Source organism: Zonotrichia leucophrys, chromosome 1, assembly GCF_028769735.1.
Source record: "Zonotrichia leucophrys gambelii isolate GWCS_2022_RI chromosome 1, RI_Zleu_2.0, whole genome shotgun sequence".
Lineage (NCBI taxonomy): Eukaryota > Metazoa > Chordata > Aves > Passeriformes > Passerellidae > Zonotrichia > Zonotrichia leucophrys.
Window position 1 is genome coordinate 33,319,162 of NC_088169.1, and position 24,135 is coordinate 33,343,296.

At 38.1% G+C, this 24,135-nt stretch overlaps 1 protein-coding gene across 1 annotated transcript in view; it reads left to right on the forward strand.

Annotated features, from left to right (window-relative positions):
• Nucleotides 1–24,135, forward strand: part of GABRG3 (gamma-aminobutyric acid type A receptor subunit gamma3) — a 300,014-nt gene that overhangs the window by 261,117 nt on the left and 14,762 nt on the right. The window contains exon 7 of the mRNA XM_064711367.1: nucleotides 20,326–20,478. Within this exon, the coding sequence (XP_064567437.1) occupies nucleotides 20,326–20,478 (153 nt within the window). The remainder of the gene's footprint in view (nucleotides 1–20,325; nucleotides 20,479–24,135) is intronic.

The following is a 24,135-nucleotide window of genomic DNA, read 5'->3' on the forward strand; positions in this document are numbered from 1 at the left end:
ATTAGATGTTTGGGCTTCCCTTGAATTTGCTATGATAACTTCCATCAGTTTAAGTGTGATGTAAAAATAACAGGCACTCAGTATGTAATATTTCAAATTATTTTACCAAAGCGTACATGATTTAATTAAATGGCAAGAGAAGATTCTAATTATATAGGATTTAAAAGTGCTGATTTCCTACAACAGGTGTATTTGTGCAATTTTTTTACTGCAGAAAGGGAACATTAAATTATCTGCACAACTGGAGACTGAAGGAAGAAAAGGGAGAGGAAAGGCTTCGTTGTTCAGCTGCAATATAAAAAGTTTGAGATTTGTGTTTAGTTCTAAATAAATATGCCTAAAGAAAAGGGGGGGGGGGAAAGCCAGAAAAACCTCTTTATCATAGTGTCTGTGTAATTAAGCATGAACTGCTTTTCTTTATGATAAAACACAGTTTTCTGCCTCTGCAATTCCATGTAAATGCAGCCTCAATCATTAGTATTACAGGATCTCTGATGACTTCCAGCATTAGTAATAAAAAGCAGCAGCTTTATTAATCAAACATGTCCAGCCACCCAAACATCATTAATACTTGATATAATCTCATAGTGCAAATGCTTAGGCACCTGGAAACATTTCCATGAAATACTGATTTAATGGTAAGTGTCAGGAAGATACATAGTCCTCTATTCTCTTTTCTTTAACTATATAATCCAAGAATATAAATCATAAACAGGCCTGCCCAACATTTGTAAAACTACAGCCCAGTCTCCTGCCCATCCTTTTAAGTAGCTAAATTCTAAGCAATTTTGGTCAGTTAAGAACTCTGTTTAATGCTCCATTGCTTCTTTTCTGAGGCCAGGACCAATGGAAGAAATGATGTTTACAAAATATTTTAGTCCATAGGTAAATCAAAAAATATTTGAAATAATACTGAATTGTGGAAATAGCTTTGCATTGAAATATATAATTTTGAGGAAGAGGGCTTGTTAAATTTAAAGTGTTCTTGCTCCAGCTGTGTGGGGCCACCATGTGAGTCAAGGCATGCAAGGAAGAGCTTGCTCCTCAGGGTTTGTAAGCCCAGACCTACAGCTTGCCAGGCAAAATGCCTTATCTTATTCTATATTTGAAGAGTTTGTAGGCCCAGTCCAGGCTCCATCTGATCAGGGGATCATGCTGAAGGAGAAATGTAAAAGTGTCCTGTAAGTCCAGACAGAAAGAAACCCTCTCTTCCAGGTCATGTTCTTCTCCAGACTGAATTAACCTAAAAGCATGCCTCATCTGGTGATTTTTGCCTTATTATTGTTTATGGTTCATTAATAAAATATTTAAACAATCCTAAAAATCTCCAAGAGAAGACAGAGCTGGGAAGTGATGAGAAACTGGCAGCTCAGCTCAGAGGCCTGGGACTGGTTGGACAAGAACAATAATATCCAGGGAGAGGCAAGCAAGTCATGAAAGGAGATAAATGAAAAAGAGAGGAGTTTGTGGAAGGCTGGGTAAGAAAACGTCTGTCATAGGAAATTAAACTATGCAGTGTAGGAAAGACTGGATGCAGGTAAGAAGGGAAACAACAAGAATATGAGTGGTTGGGAATAGGATGAGAAGCTGGTGAACTAGTGCCGGAGCCATTTGCACAAACAGCTAGAAGGTTGGAGCTGTGAACAAGGAAAGGCTCTAGAAAGAGGCAGAATATATTAAGCTTGGTGAAAAGATTATATTGCTGTTTATAGCCTAGAAGGGAGTCCAAGGCTCTCAGACCCCACCAGTCCTCCACTGTCAACAATGCATTTATGAATACATGGCAAAATATCTGTTTTTTCAGTTTCTGGAATTAGGTGCTAAATGATCTTAGTAACAGTCACTGAGCTCAGGTATCAGTAAGGCTGCAGGATGATCTGCAAGTAAAGTAAGGAGAAAAAACATTCAGGGGAACCTTTTTTTTAATCAGGAAGTGGAGAGATTCAATAGAGGCTGTTGAATCCAGCAAAACATTGGATGAAAATCAGGAAAGGAAATGAAAAAACAACCTCCTAAATGCAACAATCACAAAGCTTTGACCATTTTGGTTTTTGCCATTCACTGTTATCTGGAAGGAGCTGCTGAAAATGTAATATACCCTGCTGGCAGAGCATCAAGCTTTGTGCAACTTGCTGGGTTCCTGCAGGGAAAATCACAGCAATCTGCATTAAAAACATACTGCTTTGCACTGAAAGACCCTTGCAGAACACAGGGAACAAAAAAGGAGGTTTCAGCTCTAAACATTGTAGTCTGCTGGTTTTAACATGAACCCATGTAAAGAATTACCCTTTCCAATCACAGCCAGAACCCGATAAGGGAATGATAGTTTTCTTCAAGAAAAGATTTCCAAGGGAAAAGACTAACAGCCAGCAACTGAAAAGATATCATGTCAGGTTTAGTTTTAGATTCATAGCTGTTTTTGCTCAGTTACCCAAGTCTTTCACTACATGAGAAATGTTGCAGATAGATTAGAAGGTGTGCAAATTAGAAGCTCCAGATCCAGGACTGCCTTGTTGTCTGTAGTAAGGAATAATCTCAGCCCTCCTGGCCTCCAACTCACCCGTTTTGTTTCCTAAAATCTTGATTATTATGGGGTTATCTAGAAATCCATTCAACGATGGAATAGACGTCTAATCATGAACTGAGATTGTTAGTTATTGCTGAAGTTCATTATTTTCAAGCTTGAGAGGGTGGGAGGTCAAGGACCAGTATATATGTACCAAGATTAATCAAATTATAATTTTCCAATTTTTAGCTGCTAGCTTGATAAAAAAAAAAGTTATTTTTATAATATTGTCTACTGCATGAAATCATCCAGGCCTTGATTAAAACCATTTAAAATTAGTAATTTGTGGATATTGTAAAAGATACTACCAGAATAGGAATATATTTCTGTGTGCTCATGGGAACTAATTACGTTTGCCATTTCTGATGGAGACATGTATGTTATCTTGTTAGAGTATAGATTGCTTTGCCTGGTATTTAAATGACAACATTATTCATTGGTCCCATTGGCTTAATCAAAAAGCTGTGTTTAATGATTTTTTTAAGGAACAAATTGCTTTTTCTAACATTAAAATTCAATGTAGAGAAAACTTTTGAAGTGATAATTTCCAAAGTAATTCATAAGCTAAGAGGAAGTGTGATAGAGGTGAAAAAAAAAGTATTTGATAGGTTGAGTTGGAGCAAAATTGTATCTCTCTCATTGCTCAAAGTAGGAAAATAATCATAATAAAGAAATAATGAAACAGAATGATGACTGCCTGAGGGTAGGTAGCTCCAATTGAAATAAACAAGACAGAAGGTTGATTCAAGGAGAAAATGAAGAATGAAGTGGTTAGAGGTTTCATAATTGAACTGTTTTGGAGGCATTTTCAGAATAAGAAGGAATTTGGTTTGATTTTTTTTTCTTTATTGTGGTTATTTAAATGTGCCTTTTCCAAAATAGACAAAGCAATTCTTTTATTTCAAACTTGTCAGCTTAAATTAAATCAGGTTTTAAAATGTACTAAGAAATCTACCAAGGGTATAGATTTCTTTTGCTTTTTAAGGTAATATTTCTGAAATTTCTGCAAGTAGCGTTCTCCAAGGCAGCAGTATTTTTGAAATAAAAAAATGCACTTCTCTCACGGATGACCCATGCATCCTGAAGTCTCTGGGAAGTACTGACCAAAGGCAGCTACACATAATATAACTTCAGGCAGTGCTCATAGGTGAACTGCCATTTTCAGTTTGGTATGTATCAATATTGTGGTCCTTGTCCTAAAAGACACTTAAACATTAATGGAAAAGCAACCTACTTGCATCACAAGTGCTCTTTCAGGCTCTTCCAGGCACTTCAGTTTCAGCAGTGTCTCCTATTCATTTCATGACAGTTTAAGAAGGTCACACCTGTCATTAGCAACTCCCCAACATTTTACTTCTGTAAAAAGACTCAGTTTTCCATAACTGATTGGCAGTGCCAGAGAAACCTAATTTCAGGGGCAAAATGACGTAGGGGCTTAGCACAACAGCCTTTTACCCAAGTAGAGTTAAAAAAAGAAGGGAAGAAAAAAAAAAAGATAGGCCCAATGCTTTGGTCCTGTTTCAGTTTTGGTTTTTTCCTCAAAATGCTGTTTATTGGAGCAAGTGTGCATAGGAACTTTACTCCTTGTATACACATCCTGCTTGAGCATCTATTTATGCAGTTCCAATCTCTACCCTGGCCTAATCTAATGCCCTTCTTAAATATTTCATATGTTGCAAATCACTGAAATGTCAAGAACTGTGTTCTTGTGTTCTAGTGTTCAGTAAGGAGGTGCTGCCAACACAGATTCAGCCATAACACTTGGTTACTTGGTTTTGCCTTCCCAGGGTGAAATTTGAGACTCCTCTTCCTCCTTGAGCTGACTCTTCCCCTCAGGTTGATACATACAAAGCATCATGAGTGTTAATTGTCTTGGCTGGGAACTGTGAGCAACTTGTACAAATAATGTACTTCATTTTCCAGTCTGGTGGTTTCTAAAATAGAACTGTTGTTGAGGAGTGTCATGGATCAGGAGAAGCGCTCCCTTTCACTCCCCTCCCTGTCCAGTGGGAGATAAAAAAGCTAGAGGTTATGGGTTAAAATAAAAACAGTTTACTGAGAAAGCACTGAGATAAGAAAAAGGGGTAGTAACAAACAATATTAATAACAGAAATGTGCAAAATAGAGCGATTTATGTGCAGAATGCTCACTGAGTCTGACACAATTCAACGTAACCACAGATGGTGCCACCCCACTGCTCCTTCAAGCATGTTTTTCCCAACCAGAAAGGAACGCCCATCTCCTCTGAAAGAAGGCAGAGTCCAGACCTGACCTGTCCTGCCTTTTCCTGTGCCATCCCTTCCTTGCCCTGTTCTCCGCCACCCTGTGAAATGACCTAAATCAGTAAAGAATAACTTCTTAGATACATCCACAGCTGTGTCACCATAGCTACTGCAAACATTAACTTCTCCTGGTCAAAACCAGGACAGGAAGATATATGAAAAACTCATTTATGCTTCTTTCTCAAAGTAGAGAGTTGCTAGATAGCTCTTAGCCAAAGTAGGTAGTTAAATGTGATGGCTGTTGTGTGTGTGGTCAGGTTTCAAAGGCATATTAGTTATTTAAATGGGACCCTAACCTTTAAATTCCTGAGTTTACTTCTCACAGGTCTGAATCATATCTTCCCCAGCTAGTTATTCCTATGCTGTTACCATTTTGGGCATGTGGTATTTTCTCCCCATGTTGCATTCAGATTCATCTGTGGAAGCAAAGCTCAGGGCAGAGACTGCTGGCTGTGAAAAAAAAATATAAATCAGAGGCTTAAATTAACACTGTAAATGAAATTTTTTGGCTGGCCCTCGGGTACCACATGAAACACTTCATTTTTGCAGTTCCAAATCCTCCAAAAATTGAAACATTCCTACATTTTTCTTCAGAAGACTAATTTGAGTGAAATATGGAATTTGAGTCCTTAGGAATCTAAGTCCTGTACTCCTTGCTTTAGATTGCCAGGGCTAACAGATTCTGTTTACATATTTAAAACCAGTGTTTATAGGAGAAAACTCTTAAAAGTGTCTGTTGGTCAACCTGTGGAGCAGATGGAGTCATGGGGAACCTGCATGCTGCATATGCCCAGTGACCCCAGAGTGATCCCACTGAGACGAGAAACCCATGGGTGTTAATTTAACAAGGCCTTCCCATGGCAGCAGTGTGGGCTGGTGCCAGAACATGCTGAGCTTAAAGCCTCCCTCATGCTCATCCAGTTACCTGGTAAATACATGGCACAAGTGACTTAGAAATCTGATTCACAACCGAGTGAAGAGCTGTTGAAAGTGCTACCATTATTTAAGCGGTCATCAACACAAAACGTTCACCAGGCTGGAGTTCATATCCAGTTGTTTAATGAAGGCAGGGCAGGTAGGGCATGGTTACAAGTCCCAGGCCTGCGAGGCACAGCAAGGAAGGCTGTTCATGCTGAAAACAAGCAGTACAACCAGACATACACAGTATTATGAACTACCAGCCTCCAGCCTTCCCATAGCCATTCCACCAGTGGAGCTCTTCAAATTTTTAACTCAGTCCTTTCACATGGATGAACCAGACTTGGTGCTTTCAACCAAACATGCATGAAAATGTGATCTTTCCCAGACTCCCTGAGGTGAGCAGCTCTGGTGCAGGCATGTTCTGCAGTGGAGCAGGGGATCTTGGCATAGAGAGGGATTTTCTGAGCCAAGGAAACCCCAGGGGATCCCTGAAACTGGCCAGAAGTTGGCAACTCACAGAAGAGTGGCTGATGAGGTGTGAGTGGGGCCAGGAGATAGGGCAGGGGCCACCCCAAAGGGTCTGTCTCATCTATCCCAGTGTTGGCCAATACCTCCACCCACACAGAGCTGCTGAGGGGAGAGGCAGCAGTCTGGAACTCACTCTGTGGGTAGAGTCTGGACCTTTCTGGGGTAGGGACAGGCAGCAGAGCTGTGTAACATCAGGAAGTCTGAGGAGTTAGCTGGTTCCAAGGACAGTCTGCAGTGGACACAGCCCCACATGCAGAAGAATGGATGCTTGCTAGGACAAGGACCAGCAACAGGTGCAGGTTCGGGTGCCCTTACAGAAAGGTGCTCTTCCAGAACCACTTCATGACTCTGCAGACTCAAGAGGGAAGACTCATTGCGTTTAGGAGAGGAAGAAGGATTTCAATACAGTCAGATGGGCTGATGAGAGGACTGGAGCATCTCTTCCATGAAGACAGGCTAAGAGAGCTGAGGTTGTTCAGCATGAAGAAGAGAAGCCACCAGAGAGATCTTGCAGCACTTTCCAGTACCTGAAGGGTCTACAAGAAAGCTGGAGAACTTTTTACAAGGGCATGTAGAGATAGGACAAGGGGGTAGTGGGTTTAAATTTAAAGAGGGCAGGTTTAGATTAGATATAAGGAAGAAAGTCTTTACTGTGAGGATGGTCAGCACTGGAACAGGTTGTCCAGAGAAGCTGCGGTTGCCCTATCTCTGGAAGTGTTAAAGGCTGTGTTGAATGGGGCTTTGTTCTGATGGAAGGTGTCCCTGCCCATGTCAGGAGGGCTGGAAGTAGATGGCCTTTAGGGTTGCTTCCAATCCAAACCACTCTGTCATTCCATAATTTGGGGGAGGAAATTATCTTTAAATCATACACTCTGGTCTTTGCTTCTATCTGCTGACTGGACCTTCAACCACCACAGGCAGCACAGGCATTAAATAGTTAAAAAAATAAATGGCATATTTAGGCATTCTCAAATCATTCTCATCTTACCAACAATTGGTTCAAGTTTCTGAATTTTCCAACTTCGTAGTGTCACAGTCAGAGTTATCTTAGGTTCTCTTTTAGTTTGCACATACCTGATGTATAGTCCTCTTCAACCAGGCCCATGTAAACAAGCATCTAGTGGTGATTCATCCACTGACGTTCATAAGGCCACTCCACTCCCTCCCAAAACTCGTACCTTTTAGGGTAATTGCATGAATTGAGTTGAGGAAAACTAGAACCTATGAAGTAAGAATCTAAGACATTACCATATGCTCTTTAAAAAGTTAACAGAGAGTTAACTTTTGTAACTTTTTTGTAAAAGAAATCCAAAGTTTGGTCCTGCTTTGCTACACAGAATACTTTTTGGTTTTGTTTGGCAAAACTAATTAACTTCTGGCATCAGTGAATATTGGTATCATCCTTCACTACAGTTGCTCTATTCTACAACTGTGAATTGTGACTGAAACATCACCTTTGTGTCACTGAACCATTTACCATGCTCATGCATTTTTTGGAAGTCCTTTTTAGGAGTCCTTTCTCCTCTCTGCAGTTCTTTGTGGTCACTTGTCCTTTTTCAGGTCGTGCAGAAAAGATGTAAAAAGATGTGGGCTCTTGCCCAAGTGTGAAGAGACCTATTTAAAACAGTTACTGAATGGTACTCAGGGAAAACAGCTTTATTTCTTCTTTTGCCACAGGGAAAGCATTGGTAGTTTTTCTGACAGTATTTAATTTGGCAGGACTCCCTTAAAAATCAGTGCATGCTATTGATCTGTATATTAATTATTTCCCACTACAGAATATTGGACGAAGAGAAATAATATCCACAGCAGTTCCCTGGAGACAGCAAGGGGAGGGATATCAAGAGATTTGGGCTGATTTTGTGACTTTAACAATTTTAAGTTAACACTATTGGCAGGTTAAGGCCAAGTTTATTTCCAGTTGAACTAAATTAAAAGAAAACTTCTGATGAAAGCAAGTGAAAGTTTGAGCACAGAGTTCAGAAACAAAAAATATTATTCATAAATAGAGATGAACAGATGAGAGGTAGATGGATTTGGATGAGATTTAGGCTGGCATTTTTATTCCTCACATAGGAGCTCAGAAGTAGCAGGCAGAATCCAGGAGGGCAGTACGAGAAAGAAAAAGGACTAGTAGAAATCAGAAAAAAGGGAGCATTTTTTAAATCACAAAATTAATTTAATAACAGCACATGGGAACAAAGGCACTAGGGAATGTTAAAGGGAAAAAAAAAAACCAACATTACATTATACCAGAGGTGCAAGCTGAGGAAATTAATAAGGGCAATACTCATGGCCTGATTATGAATGTATATTTGAAAAGGTGATATCAAGGAAACTTGAAGACAAAAGATTTATTGCTTGGAATGCAAGAAAGAATGATAATAATCCAGTAAGAAAGCCTTGAGAAGGCAAAGAAGGAGGTAAAATAACAGTCAGAACTAGCATTATCTTTCTCCAGCTGTCAAATGACTTGGAAGTGAATAAGTGATTGCATACAGATCAATATTTTTCTTTATTCTACCTGATAAGGCAGCACACAGAATACAAGCCTGCATCTGTTACAGATTGCCAAATATCTTTGTAGGAAAAAACCCATATCCACCTATAATGTGAAGTGAGAAATACCATTGCCAGTGGTTTAATCTGAAAAACTGCTAGAAAGCTCCTTCTGCAAATACTAGCATTCCTTGGAAACTCTCAACCTTTGCCTTTACTATTCCTTAAATAAAATGGCATTGTCTCCAGCATGCAGGGATTTGATGTGAGTTAGAAAATTAGAGTACAAAAGATAAACCAATTCTTGCTTTTCTTTTAATGCAAGTAATCAATACTTGTTGCGAAGAACAAATATTGCAATGTAACAGAGATACCAAAGTCCTTGAAAGCATCCAGAGAAGGGCATGAAAAGCTGGTGACAGGGCTGGAAGTCATGTCTTGTGAGGACCAGATGGGGACTTTGGATTTGTCTAGTTTGGAGGGAAGGCGACAAAGGGGTGATTTCATTGCTCTCAGCAACTTCCCAAAAAGAGGAAGTGGAGAGGAACTTGTTGAGCTGTTCTTCCTTGTGTTTAGTGACAGGACACATGGGAATGGTTTAAAGCTGTGCCAGGAGAGGCTCAGGTTGGGCATTAGCAAGCTTTTCTTTACTGAGAAGGTGATAAAACACTGGAACAGAGCTCCTAAAGAGGTGGTTTGGTGTCCCAAGCCTGTCAGTTTAGCAGTTATTTGGAAAATAGCCTTAAAAACAGGCTTTAACCTCTGGTCAGGCCTGAAGTAGTCAGGGAATTGGATTGTTGTAGGTCCCTTCCAACCAAAACAATCCTGTTCTGATGTTACCAGTCATTTGCCCAGCACAATCTCTCCATTAAGGCATCCTTTACTTAACATATCTTTTGATAACTTGATAGTAATAAAGAGCTGACAAAGGCCGGAGGATTTGAGGGCAAATAATTATTTCCCCCTTCAAACAGTTTCAGAAATCTAAATGAAATTAACAAAGTATTTACTGGTTTTTAATCTTGGCATTGGTCATCAGCAAAGTTATGGAACAGCTGATCATGGAATAGATTCTTACAAATGTAGGGGTAATATAATTATAACCAATAAACATTCATTCATAGAAAACAACTCCTGTCAAACTAGCTCAGTGGCATCTTCTGAGCTTATACATTTCTGGTGATATAACATACATTTGTAAGATGTCTCACATGATGCAGTCTTGTTGCCATCTTATTGCAAAAGTTCCCATGCCTTCTTGGTGATTCCTCATGGGCATCTCCTCACAGCACTGACTCCTTCATCTCCACAGTAAAACCAACAAACTGCAACCCTCCCCTCTCCCAGCTAACCCCCTCTTTTATAGCTTACAACCTCATTGTACACAGCTGTGGCCTGTTAAGGGCAGGCCTGTTCCTAATCTTTGGTAATTAGTACAGCTGCAACTCCTCAGGGGCCTGATTACCTTCTGCACTATCTTTATTTTCTTATTTTCTTACATTCTATCCCCCCACACAGTATGACATTTTGATTAAGAAGCTACAATGATAAGATAATCAGTGTCACATATAAATTACCGAATTTTGACTACTTGGAATGATTCATGACATAACCAGAAAAACCATTATTTGCCAGGACTTTCTGTTGAGATACATCTTTTGTCTTGAGGCTACTTAACACCTCTTTTAATGACAGAGAAGCAGTAATAGCATTGAGACTTGCTAAGCTTATAAGTGACACAAAGCTGGGGGAAATGGGCAATAGTAACTGCAAGTCAGGTAGTTCTGCAGCCTGGATGAAAGTGACAATAGGTATTTCTATGCTTTAGAACTTTATTCAAGTTGGAAGGAGGTACTTAGGATTGAAACCTAATGATTTGGCTTTTCCAGAATTGGACCTGCCATTCTGGGTGCTGCAGGTCTAAAGGCTATGTAATAGTTCTTGTGAATTAATAGTTATTTCAAAATATGCTCCTTGTTTGAAGGTATGGCCAGAGTACCAAGCACAGGTTTTGCATATATGCTCAGAGCAGGATTCTTTTCTGGATTAAAAATGTTAATATATTGTTATTTATAACATATATTGTGTATGTTATATTAATGCAACTGCTATTAAATTAAGATCTAATTCTGATGCCTGCACTTCAAGAATTATTTTGAAAATTTGTGGAGTCCATGAAAGATACAGAAGGCTTATCAGAAACTGGAAATAATTCCTCTTGTCAAGACACCCTCAGTGTTTATCTTGATGGATAAAGGGTAAAAGATTGCTATCCCTAAATTCCTGCATGAGAAAAACAAAACTGGCTAAAAATGCTTCAGCAGTCTAGCAAAGATGTGCTAAGGCTCAGGGTCTGAGTTGATGCTAGATGACTGCAGACTTGGTCTCCGTTTAAAATCTCACTCTGTTAAAACAGATTTGCTTGTTTTTCCTAGTGAGAATAACTAGGCATTGAAAGAACTTCATGGCTTGCAGTACAATTTTACTGCTAGAATTTCTTAAAGATAGGACGCCTTTCTAAAAGATCTTCCACTTTATCAATAACTTTGGGGTTTGCAGCTGTGCTTTCTTCAGAAGAAGCTCATACCATTCAGAAAATGTAGCCAAAAAATGAGTATAGTCTCCATCAGAAAATGGCATGGCCAGCAGGGAAGGGCTTCCAACAGTGAGATACTGCTTAAAGCCATGCACAAGAGCATGTTAGGGACAGTTGAGGTGGAGTAGATGTCAGGACAGATAGAAAGAAACAGGATACTCCATTCCATGATTATATAAGAGATGTCACAGTAATATAATACAGTCACAATGATTGTGAATAAGGCCAAAGTCATGAACGTTTTTCTTAAGCAAAAAGAATATCAAGTGAAGCAAAACGGGTTTTTGTTCAGGGTTTTTCTTTATTTAAAGTGTAAAAATAAATTGTGAGGAAGAAAAAGATAACATTTTATTTGAAGATGTTCACATGGGATTTTTTGGTGGCTAATTAAAAACTATTTCAACTGGTTTGGGAATTACAAACCCACCAAATCCAATCCTGTGGGACTGTGTAACAAACTGTGATACAAATGGGTCTCCTCCCAAAAACAACAGCTCTTGGGAGTACGAATTTCAATACTAGAAATAAATGAGAAGTGATTGGCATTGACAGATGTCATGAAACTGGGAGTTCTCAGTGCTTTTTAAGAGCAAAGTGAAAGCAAGAGTCATTAATGTTGTGTATCCTCAGATGTGCTACAGTATTTGATGCTCTGTGGAATGTGGAAAAATATTCTTTTCAAAAAGCATTGCACAGCTCATCAATAAACCCTCTCAGGAGAAGATTCCTACATAAAAGACATTCATTTTCACTCTGATCCTTCATCTACTTTCACTGGCGTTGGCAGCAATGGTAATTTATTGTTGTTTTTTCTTCATCTGCTATTGTTCGTTTCTGTTCTTCAAACACAAAAGAAAACCTATGTATGGAAAATAGCAAGACTTCTTAGGAATAGTGAGTAATGGATCATGCCATGCTGTGCTGCATTTGTATATTGATTTTGTCTCAGATTGATACATTAATTTAAATAGAGATTATGTGTGTAACTTTTCTACTGATAAGGCAAAAATTGAACTGGATTGGTAATCATGGATCAAAGTCTGCTTATGATATTATGCATTTTTATTCCCATTATGTGGCTGGATGAAACCGCATTTTTTTAAGGATTTTACAATATTACTTATACCTTACAACAGCCAAATTTAAATTCCTTTGTTTTCAGTGGTTCTGTGTTTCAAAGAATAGATGAAATGAGACTTCATGTTGCAAAATGAAAATGTCATTATGTCTAAAGTTAATAAGCCTGAACATCCTGAGAGCGATTCCGGAGCTCATAACACCTCATAGGTGAATAACATGCTACAGCTTCATAGGGTTTAGTGGGAGGAGAGCTTTATATACAGTAGTTACGACTGCAAAAACAGAATAGCTGTATTTGGCAGGACAGCTTACATAATATATAAACATGTAAATTTTATTTATGCGAATAAAAGAGTCTTGATAATGCCACCAAATGCTAAAATAGTAGTAATTTTTTCCCTTCTATTGTTTTAATTTAATCTGGAGGTCAGTTGTATTCATGGAACTTGATTGATCTCCTGAGTACATTCAAAGTATCCCATACACTTAACAGAAAATATGGGATATGGAGAGTGGAATGATTGCAGTGGAATGAAAAGCAACGGTCTTTGAAAATGGCAGTTTCAACTGTCAATGGCAATCAAGAATTGTTTAGGGCACAAGAAATACTGACTAATAGGTTTCAAATTACTCTGGTGCACAATTAAGTTAAGTTTTAAGAAATTGGGTCTTTTGCTTATTTAATTTCAGTAGTTCATGAAAAGTTCCAGTATACAACATATGTATTCCAATGATTCTGGGGAAAAAATCAGTATAAAGAAGTTAGAAATTTGAACAAATCCAATTATTTTCCAGATTCAATAATAAATGCTAAAATCAGAGGACGTAATAACTTTATGTGCTGAAAATATAGTTACTAACTTTTAAAAACAGGCTTTTAAAGTTCATTTAACAAAACTGTCATTTTACAAAACTATTTTGAAAGTGCTATTTGCATCAGAGAAAATGAAGGTTCAGGAAGGAAGAACAAACAGCAAAAATTAAATTATTTTATGGTGATAAAAAAGTTGATAGCCTCAAGTAAAAACATGTTTCTTGTTATTATAGTCTTGATGTTACGCAAGGCAATAAAGCCAACGTAATATCCTGTGGTTCTGCCAGGTTAGGAAGGTCTAACTTGACTTTAAAAATTCTTTTTCTTTGAGACAACCTGGAATCTGGTCTTTGTTTTCCACATTCTAATCTTACAATATTTGATTTTTATCATGCATGCTAATATATATGTGTATACTTATAATTGAACATGATTTCTACAGGCACAAACAGTGCTATTAGGGTTAGTTGGTGTCTTGAGGTTTTTTTCCCACTGTGTATTGATACAGTAATTTGTCTATGATAATGGGAAACTTTAGCAATGATTTGGCATCACAGTATGAATATATTTCTGAAAAATTTGCTTTTCAAATGTGAGAGCTGAAAGCCAAATCTAGGCTACACTGCTCTAGTGCATGCACACACACACCTAGACATATCATAATAATGCCAAAGGCAATTATGAACTCAAAACCAGAGACCTTAGAGTCAAAGAAAGCTTTTTTGATCTAGTGCCTAAGATCCTTGCCTGTGACTAGACATCTAGTCACATTGCTGCTATGGCAATACATGTAAAAATGACACCTCTGAAGCCTAGTACACATTTTTTGTGAAGTTAAATGTGTAGTTTAAGCAGAAATGTAATAGTGTAGCAGTGCCTTTTACCACTACAAGAACACTTACTTGAGATAAGGAGTAAATATCTTTCTCTGCTGTACACAAGCTCCCATCCAAGCACAATATCCAAGTGTCATTGGAATAATTAAACGCCAAAGCAGTATAGGGGAATGTAAGACTAACCCTTAAGTGACAGCATGGCCTTGATCATTTTATTCTTCCTTTTGTCTTGGAAGCATTTGTTCTACCCTACTGTGGAACAAAAATTTTTCCCACCAATGAAAGCTCTTTGTTGACCGACCCATTTTGGAGGAGTCAGAATGACCCTGCAATAAGTCTTCAGCATTTCTTCATTATTTATAATGATGCTGAAAAAGATAAAGGCATTTTTAATTATACTTCCATGACTCTCATTTGATCTACATTTTTCTTCATGAGAATTGCAAAATCCTGTTTTCACTCATGTCTTTTTTGTTTTAATGATAGCTGATTTTGGAGTCATAACTACCTGTCAGTACATTAAGCTCTTTCTTCTGCCATTTTGTAGAGGTTTTGGATCTTCCAAAGTTGAAACTTGCTCTATACCTGGCCGGAGATAAACTCATGTTAGGTTGGGTTACCAGCTCTGAAGACAGACCGGCTGATGAAGTATTAATTGAAGTAATCACAATCCATCCTTCTTTTCTTCTTAGTAGTTCTAGTAAGAAGACAGCTTGACCCTCCTCATGGTGTATCTCTGAGGTGGGATGAAGGCCTGGGATGTGAAACGAGCAAGCTCACATGACTCTTCTATCTGATTTTGAATCATAGAGATATAGAATAAAACAATGGCTTGTTGCAAGAGGTGTTAAAGATCATCTTGTTCCAACCCCATTGCCATGGGCAGGGACACCTCGCACCAGAGCAGTCTGATCAGAGCTCCATCCAACCTGGCCTTGAACTCTTCCAGGAACAGGGCACCTACAACTTCACTGGGCAGCCTGCTTCAGTGCCTCATCACCTTCACAGAAAAGAATTTTTCCTAATATCTAATCTAGTAGTGCTCTCTTTCTTTTTGAATCCATTCCTACTTGTCACTACATGCTCTTGAAAAGAGTCTCCATTTTTCTTGTATGCTCCTTTCAGGTACTGGAAGTCTGCAGTTAGGTCTTCTGAAGTCTTCTGTTTTCCAAGCTGAACAATCCCCATTATCTAAATTAGGCAGGGCTGGGTTTTGTAACACTGCCTGTGTTTCTGCCTGACTTTGAGCTGAGATATTCCTTCCAGCCAGTGCAGAATCTGAAGTCATGTCTTGAACCTGAAACTTGCACATTTCCAGTTGGCACCAGGACTGCCACAATAGTTCTGCTTCCAATTCCACATGCATCTCTTCCAGCAAACCTCTCTGGTGAACATTTTGCAGAAACTTATGTACCTAATGGTTAGAAAACTTCAACTTACTAAGAAAGAAGAGAAACCTAGCCCAGGAAATTAAAAATGGAGCTTTGGGAAGGAAAGATCAGAAAACAGGTTCAGGGTGACATGAATAGTTAACAGCAAGATTAAATAAGGTCTTCTCTTGACTTCCAAATGAAAAAATAAAATGTAAAAACCACTGAAGATTGGAAAGTTAGTTTGATTGCTATTAAGTAAATTTGATTTATTAAGATAATGAGGAATATGATTCAGTCTCTGTGGTCTTGCTGATCAACAAAGTAATACTTGTGGCACACAGTGTGACTCCTCATTTTAATGACTAGGCTTTTCTTCTGAAATCAAACTCTTGCAGTAACATGGATAAACTCTGCCACTCCTCATTATTCTGCAGTTCCGGTGATGGACAATTGGCACGTAACCTTCATTCACATGCTGAATCTGCTTTGTGTATGCATTATACCTTCATATTTCAGTTTTTGTAAAGTTAATAATTTTATTTTTTTTTAAGTTAATTGTCAACCTCAGAGTATAATGGAAGGATGAATGAAAATGTGACATAAGATAGTATAGTATAATTTGAATAAAAAAAATTTTTACAGTATATAATTTTGTATACTTTTAAATTTATTTATTTTTAATAAAATAACCAGTTGCATTCTGCTCAAACATTTTACCTTCAAGGGAGCCATTCTTGGTGCAAGGCAAAATTCTAGCAATTCAGGCCAACAGATCCTTAGTCTTCAAAAGTCAAAATTAATTTGCTATAGCTTAATACTGCTCATTAAAATTCACAGCAGTTATTACATGGGAAATCATTATTGTTCTAAACAGTGTCCTACTTTCAAACTATAAGTCCTATGGGTAACAGCCAGCAGTCATGTTGGTTTCATGGGAAGCATTGCTACACTATTTTGATTATTCCAGATTTGCTGCCTAAAGGTGCATGTTTTGTTCCCTTTATAGAAAACTGATCCTGCTCTATTTTGCCTCAGGATCATTTTCAGTATTTCAGTGAATTGATGGCTGATCATTTTGTTCAAAGTACGTTTGCCTTCCTGGGAATATTATTCAAGTTTTTAAAAGGTAGAATTCCTCTCTGGGTTTAAAAATGAAGTTTATTTGTATTAGCTATTCCAGTGGTCCTTTGATAGACAACCACTGTGTGATTACTTTCAAACCAAGTGCACTGGTTCAATGACATGCAGTTTGGAAGGAGATTTTTTTCCCACCTTTCCTGCACTGCAGAACTTTGTCACACAATGACCCCGAGCTGCCCTTCTAGCAGTGGCAGTTACAGCACGTGGAGCTCTGAAGGTTTCCAGAGGTACAAGGAGGCACTGAGCAGAGCTCTTGAAAGTTTTTCTCTCCTCTGGATTGTGCATGACTGCAGGATATACAGAATTAATTATATCCCAGAAAATGGAGTCTTTTAGAAGAGAGGAGAGTTTCTTTGCACTGAGTATTTTGTGTGTATAGAGAAAAAAAATATACATACCATGGCTACTTTTCTTTAATGTGCATTAAAGAAAAACTGTAGTCAAATTAAATATAGAGAATATTTACTTCTGGGAGGAATAATGTGAAGAATAATATAATCATCACCATCGGCAGCAGCAACAGCAGCTGCATGCAGTTTGGAGTAGTGCAATAGGGAAAGTAGCCACAGCACACACTCTTGTATGTAATGTGGCTCTTGAATATAATGAGAGAATCCAGTATTCTCAACAGAAGTTTTCTTGGCTGAGGATAGAAATGAAGTGGCAAATTAGCTGAACATTTTAAATTACCATAGCTATTAAAGAAATTCATTCAATACATGTTGTACAAAAGCATGCTCGCCTCTGAGAGCAGCACTGGTGCTTTCAGCTGGAGGGAGGGAGGGAGGGAGGGAGGGAGGGAGGAAGGAAGGAAGGAAGGAAGGAAGGAAGGAAGGAAGGAAGGAAGGAAGGAAGGAAGGAAGGAAGGAAGGAAGGAAGGAAGGAAGGAAGGAAGGAAGGAAGGAAGGAAGGAAGGAAGGAAGGAAGGAAGGAAGGAAACAGAGAAGTTATGTGTATCCTAAAGGATGAAGACATCAATTTTGACTGGGAAAAGGAAGAAAATAACTAAAATACCCTTTAAAATATCAAGAAGGTTATTATATTTAAATAAAATAACTTTTTCATCCTCCCAGGAGTAGCCCAGTTTAGCTATCACCGTGGAATCAAGGGATGTGGTCAACTGCTTGCGTGATCTGCAAGTGTCTACAATGGTTTTGTCCATATCTCTGCCCTACGCTCTTGTTTTTTAATCACAGGAGAGAAATGGAAATGTTTTGAATACATTCACCTTCTAAAATGTGCTTCTAAAGCAGATAAGACAAACCATATACTGAAAGTACCAATTTCTTTTCATAAGTGTAGAAAGGAGGCCACAGTGTGCAGGTTATCTGCAGAATTTGCCTTCTAGATGTCTAACATAACAGGAAATTAATCCTGCCTGAAAGACACTAAATCAGTTAATGACTAATTGTGATGATGGACTCTCTACGTCATTTAACGTGCCATAATTTTCTCCCACTCTCATGTTTATCAGGTTTATTTTCATCAAAGGCCTTGGAAGCAGAGACTCTTTATTACTTTCCCAGTATCTTACAGTGCAGTATCTACTCCTACTCCTGGTTGCTGGGCTGGGTTTCATGACCACACTACTGAGAGGAGCAGTGACCTGTGTGGGTACTGGAATTGTTTGTATCATACATTGTGCTTGACTTTATACCATTCTCAGGCAGCTTATCCATAAGCCCACAGTTCTAGATACAGGAACTAAGTAAAGGAAATGGAAAGGCTTGACACATTTCCTATAGAGTCTTTGATTTCATTTTTTGCTCAATCTTCTACCTGGGTAGACAATGTTTGACTCATTAACATGCTTTTTTTGACTCACTTCCATTCTTTTCAGTTTGTTCATGTCAGTGAAGGCACTGGTTTACATTCCACCTGACTCTTTACACCTGTTTCTATGAAATTATTTCGTTTCTGTGGTGTAAGTCTTTCTTCAGTGAGGCAAACTAACCAAACAGTAAGCCAGCAGAACCTGTGGTTACTAACCCACATCAATTCCCTGGTGCCATTCCCTACACAGAGAAGACTGATGGAGATTAGTGGAATAACCCTTAGCTTACAATGTCATGATGCACTGCAATTACTCCTAGTTGTAATCACAGTGATCCCTTTAAGGACAGCTTCTGAAATGACTTTCCAGTTTCTTGAGGTCTCACAATTTTCACTGGCACAATTGTTGTGAAAATGTTTGCTTTCGTCTAACAGAGGCATTGTGGAAACATTCACAGGCTTGTAAACCTCTTCCAAGCACATTTATCTCAAATGGATGTACTTTAAATATAGGAACTTTTCCTTTTCACACATTCCCAAATTCCAACCATCAGATTTTTATTTACCTTTAAGTTTCTAATTTATGGCAATTCATTGATTTTACAGTGACTTCAGAGATGCTTTGGATGAAAATCAGTCTTACTGAGTTAATTTATTTTTTATATAATATTTAGCTGTAGTCAAATTATCCATTGTAAGAAATGCATTTCTTTATATGTCCTCTGTTACTGGATGATTAAGCTTTAATTTGCCTCAACTAATAAACCCACTGTGCTTCTGCTTGGGCGAATTGTATGTACATTCCTCGGGGGATTAATCTTTATGTTTCCAATTTCTTCATTCTTCTGATGGTTTGCTGTAAGAAGACAGAGTTACTTAACTATTGCAAATGATGCCTTCTGCAAATCCATACTCTAGAAAGTTCAGGTTTGTAACAAGAAGCCATAAAATTTATTAGGCCAAACCTGGTGCAGTTAGACAAAACCACATAGAAATTCTCTGGCATATAAGCTCTCCTTTACATCTGAAATGGAAGCAACCTACTTCAAGTGAAGTACAGAAAGCAGTCTCAGTTCAGTTTTATTACTGCTATTCACCATGACTGTCTCAGAAAGTGCACATCTGTGTGGCTGAGAGAGCTGTTGTAGGGCAGAGGTGATAAGGTCAGTAGCCTCTGCTGAGGAGAGAGGAGGGACAGATTATTATCCCCTGTGGAATCACAAGGATTAGCAGAAGAGATACAGTGAAAAAATCATGTACTGTGGGATAAACTAACCTTCTTACTGATTTCTTGAATGTATGATTTTTACTGCACAACAAAACAATAAACCTTGTGTTCAGACTCACCTTCTGAAAATACCACAGATGGCCACAACTTCTGAAATGCCAGCCTTGAGTTCTAGTGTCTATTAATGCCTTCTTCTGTGAAGGCATACTCATGTGCATGTTACATTTGCCAAAAAGACCCTATTTTAAGATTCATATCTCAAAAGAAGGTAACAGAACTCACTCAAACCTGAAATTAAGGCACAGAAGACACAGCCGTCAGAAGGAAGAATTTTGTGTGTAGTAATTGCAGAATCTGGTGAATGACAGTACCTTCACATTTGTGGCCATGAAGATATCCAGAAATGCCATGTCTGGAAATTCAAGATGCCTTTCAAAACTTTACTCATCCAGAATGATTGCTGAGAAGCTCTGCCTGTCAAATACATTATTTCCACAGAGACCTAAATTTAAGGATATTAGAATAGCAAGATTTACTTAAATTTCACATGAGAATTACTGTGCAGATGCTGTTGAAACTCTAAAAAATATTTCATATGCAGTTTTCATTAAAGTTAAAATATTAGCTGGTCAGTGAACAACTATCTGTTTCCCATACAAATGAATTTCCTTTTTGTGCTGTTGTTTCAGGTGATTATGTAGTCATGACTATATACTTCGACTTAAGTAGAAGAATGGGATACTTCACTATACAAACATACATTCCCTGTATATTAACAGTTGTTCTTTCCTGGGTATCCTTTTGGATCAAAAAAGATGCCACACCAGCAAGAACAGCATTAGGTAAGTTGTTAATAATTCCCTTTTCTGATGTTCCTGCACTACTATTTGAAAATGTAGCTTCCTTTCAAAGAGACCACTAGGTATACCCTTTGGATTATTACTACTATGTCTTGCAGAAGCAGATCTACTTATTACTGAGATCACTGGGTTTTTTTCCTGTAACAGGGCAATTAAAAGTAAACTAATCTGACCCACTGGATGACACTGACACCTATTTTGCATAAAAATCTTGAATTAATGTCTGTCTCCTTGTTCTCACCATGATATTTTAGTGACATTTTTGAAGACTTAATTAATTGCACTGCTGGCTTCCTTCCCTTCTGTAACTCTCCCCCACTGGCAATTATGTCTTATATATACAGAAAACTGTGGGATATAATAGTATTAACTCATGCAAAGTGTTTTAGCTTGCATGCTTGAAGTTAAGCTTCACACTGGGTGTATTGATATTTTTCATAGATTGTGAATATTTATGCTGGTTTGGGTTTTACAGAAGCTCATTTTTGTCAGGACCAGCATGTGTATTTTGTCAATGTGCTTTAGTGTACACTTAGAATTGTTGACTTAGATTTTTTTTTAACATCTGTAGGAAGACCTGCAGGTTTTGACAGCATCAAGGGTATAGGACTGTGTAACAGTCAATTATATATAAACATCAGAACCACAGGAGAAACAGTTCCTTAGTTCAGATTGTGATTTCCAGGTCTGCCAATATGAGCTGATTCGGAAAACTACCAGTCTAGGAAAAAAGGGGAGCCTGTGTCAAAATTTGCATGTCTGTTTTCAGCCATTCCCAGTGCTTCATTGCATCCTCCTGCTGGAGTTTGTTACTATGTAGGTCCATTTTTCTGAGGTTTTTTTACAGGAAAGGAATATTCAGTCCTCATTCCCTCCATGTGAGTGCCAAAGGGCCAGTACACCACAGCTCCAGCAACAGGATGGACACAAAGACTTGCAGTTACTCTGTTATCCAGTAACACCTCCAGAACAGCAAAAAGACCATACACAGGTGAGGACAGAGCAGCTTACAACTGCCTGTTCCTGGCTGGGTAGACTTGCCTCTGATAGCCAGAAAATTGAGCAATAGGTCTTAAGTATAACTCTCTGCTGAACTCTTAAATTGAACTCTTTTCTTCTTAAATTAGGTGACTCAAGGGAGATAAGGAAAGATTGACTGTTCTCCATCTTTTTTTAAAAGGGAGTTTGAAACCCCATGCATGGGGAGAATCACGCGGCATCCTGCTGGATTATCCTTCTTAATGCAGAAGAAAAAAGAGACAAAAGACATCTAACACTTTGCGTTATTGATTTGCCATAAGCATTTTTCATATCCTGTACCTAAGGGTGGTTGCCCACACCACAAAGCTCATTATTCCACATAATTAGACACAGAAGTATTTTAGATCACTAAGCACTAGTGTGACTCTCCACCTCACCCCTCAGCTAGCAGGAAGTTCAGAGAAAAAATGTATTCAGATACTGAAGTCATTAATTTCGAGTAAGAACATAAAAATGAGTTATTTCAAGCTTCTTCTCTATGGATGTCATGACTGTCTCCTAAAACTCTGACTGAGAATTTAATTTCATAGGCTAAAATATGACTTTTCTAAAAGTAAAGCCAAGTATATATGGGTCACTTCTTTTGCACACAGAATCCTGTTGCTCCCAAATCGGCAATGGCCTGTTGGCTCCTGGGATGCAGTGAGCAGGTGCTCCCATTGTGCTGCAGACCTGTATGTTTAATGCAACTTACAGATCTATCTGAACAACAGCACACATCCACATCTAGATAGTGGCACATGGTAAAATTGTGAGTAATGCAGCCCAAGGCAAACTGCTGAAATTGTCCTACTAATTAGTTGAAAATAATTGTAGAGACTCTGTGCAACAAACCTTCTCCGAGTATAGCTGCATTAATGTAAAGGACTAGCACCAGGGAAATATTTATCTCTCTGAAATGAATGAATAATTTCCAAAGTTATTGGCAACTACTCACAGTTACATGGAGGACAGGTTTTATTTCCTTCTGAATAATGCTAGCTGATGCATTTCCATTCTGGGAGAAAAAAATATTTTGGGTTTGGGACCATAAGTATTCTTTCAGCAGTGATGTCCAGAGACATTAAAACGTTCTTTAAAAACTTGGTTCTTTAATCCCCTTTTTACATACACTTTGAGGTACTAAGGCCCAGACTGGCAACAAGATTAACTCAAGTCCACCTAAAGAGTCAGTGCGAAAATGGAAGTAAAATTTGAGTGCTGGATGAGAACTGTGTTTTTTGATCCTGAGTTATTCTGCTCTTTGTTCAAAGAGAAAGAACTCTCTGCAGCTTCTGCTTGTATCTAGTAATCAAAATTATCTCAAAATGTTCTAAGTCAAGAGGCAACTTTTCCCTGAAGAAAAGTTATGATCTGAAAAAGAATAGGTTATTTTCTGTGAAGATGAAGGGAATTAAGTTAAACTGAAGCTTTCATTCAGTTTCCCTGTACTTTTCAAAATGGGTATTATATGTAATAGGACCAGGCAGTTACTACAGAGAAAGATTGAGCTGCAGTTTAAAAAGATACTGTGGGTATCAAGGCCGGAAATGTGTTGATGCAAAAAAAAAGATACAGATGATATTTAATAAAAAATGAACATTGCTTTCCTTGCCATTTCATCTTTACCTCATTCACTAGAAAACCAAGAAAGTACTCAAAACAGGGCCAGAGCAGAAAGATGGAGTACTAACTTTATAGAAAAGCGATAGCATGCATCAAAGCAGAAGACATTTCCTTTAGTGTCCCACCAACATAACCTCAAGAAAATTAAAAATTAGCCTTGCTGACCAGAGTTCCTAACACTGAAACTCCTGCCACCTCACTTTGCATATGGCAGTCCAGTAAGCAGATTTCAAGCAGCAATAATTTTAAATAACTGTTTAGACCAATGATCTAAAAGTTAAGAGTGTTTTCATGCATTCTGTAGAGCTGCATAATTTGATCTTCTAGTCAATCCTTTTTGTTACATCAAATAGCATCTTTGCTATGGGATTTACTGGGAGAATATAACCTCCCAAAATGGTATTTGCAGAGACTTGTAAGCTTACACATACAATTTCTACCTGAAAATTTTGATGTCAGGTTACCTCAGAGCTGTCCTTAGCTGATACTAAAATTCTGTTGAAATAGATAGTTCATGAGCCCTGTGAATTTCAATAACAGATGCAAAGCTCACTTTGCCATACGGGACTCCACAAAGTGAGAGACTTCACAATTTCATCTGGCAAGACATATGCATTTGAAACCACTCAACAAACTGAATTTCCTTAGCATGAGAGATGAAATGAACTAAGGATATGGAAACAAGATATTGTATCTGGAAATAATGGTGCTGAATTTTATTCACTCATACACACATATATACATACACACACACACATATATATTCTGATTTGTAAATGTACAGAAATACAAAATTGTATCATCTGGTGCACCTTCTTTCTCTTTCCTCTCTGTATGTATCCCCATAAACTCATTTTAAGATTTTAAAATGTGTGCCTGTTTGCTAGATGTAAAATTGATACACTAGATAGAATTTTCATAATTTCAAAAACTCAGTGCTTGTTTACAATGTGAGCAAGAATCCAGTTGCAAGCATGAGCTGAGCTGATGTTT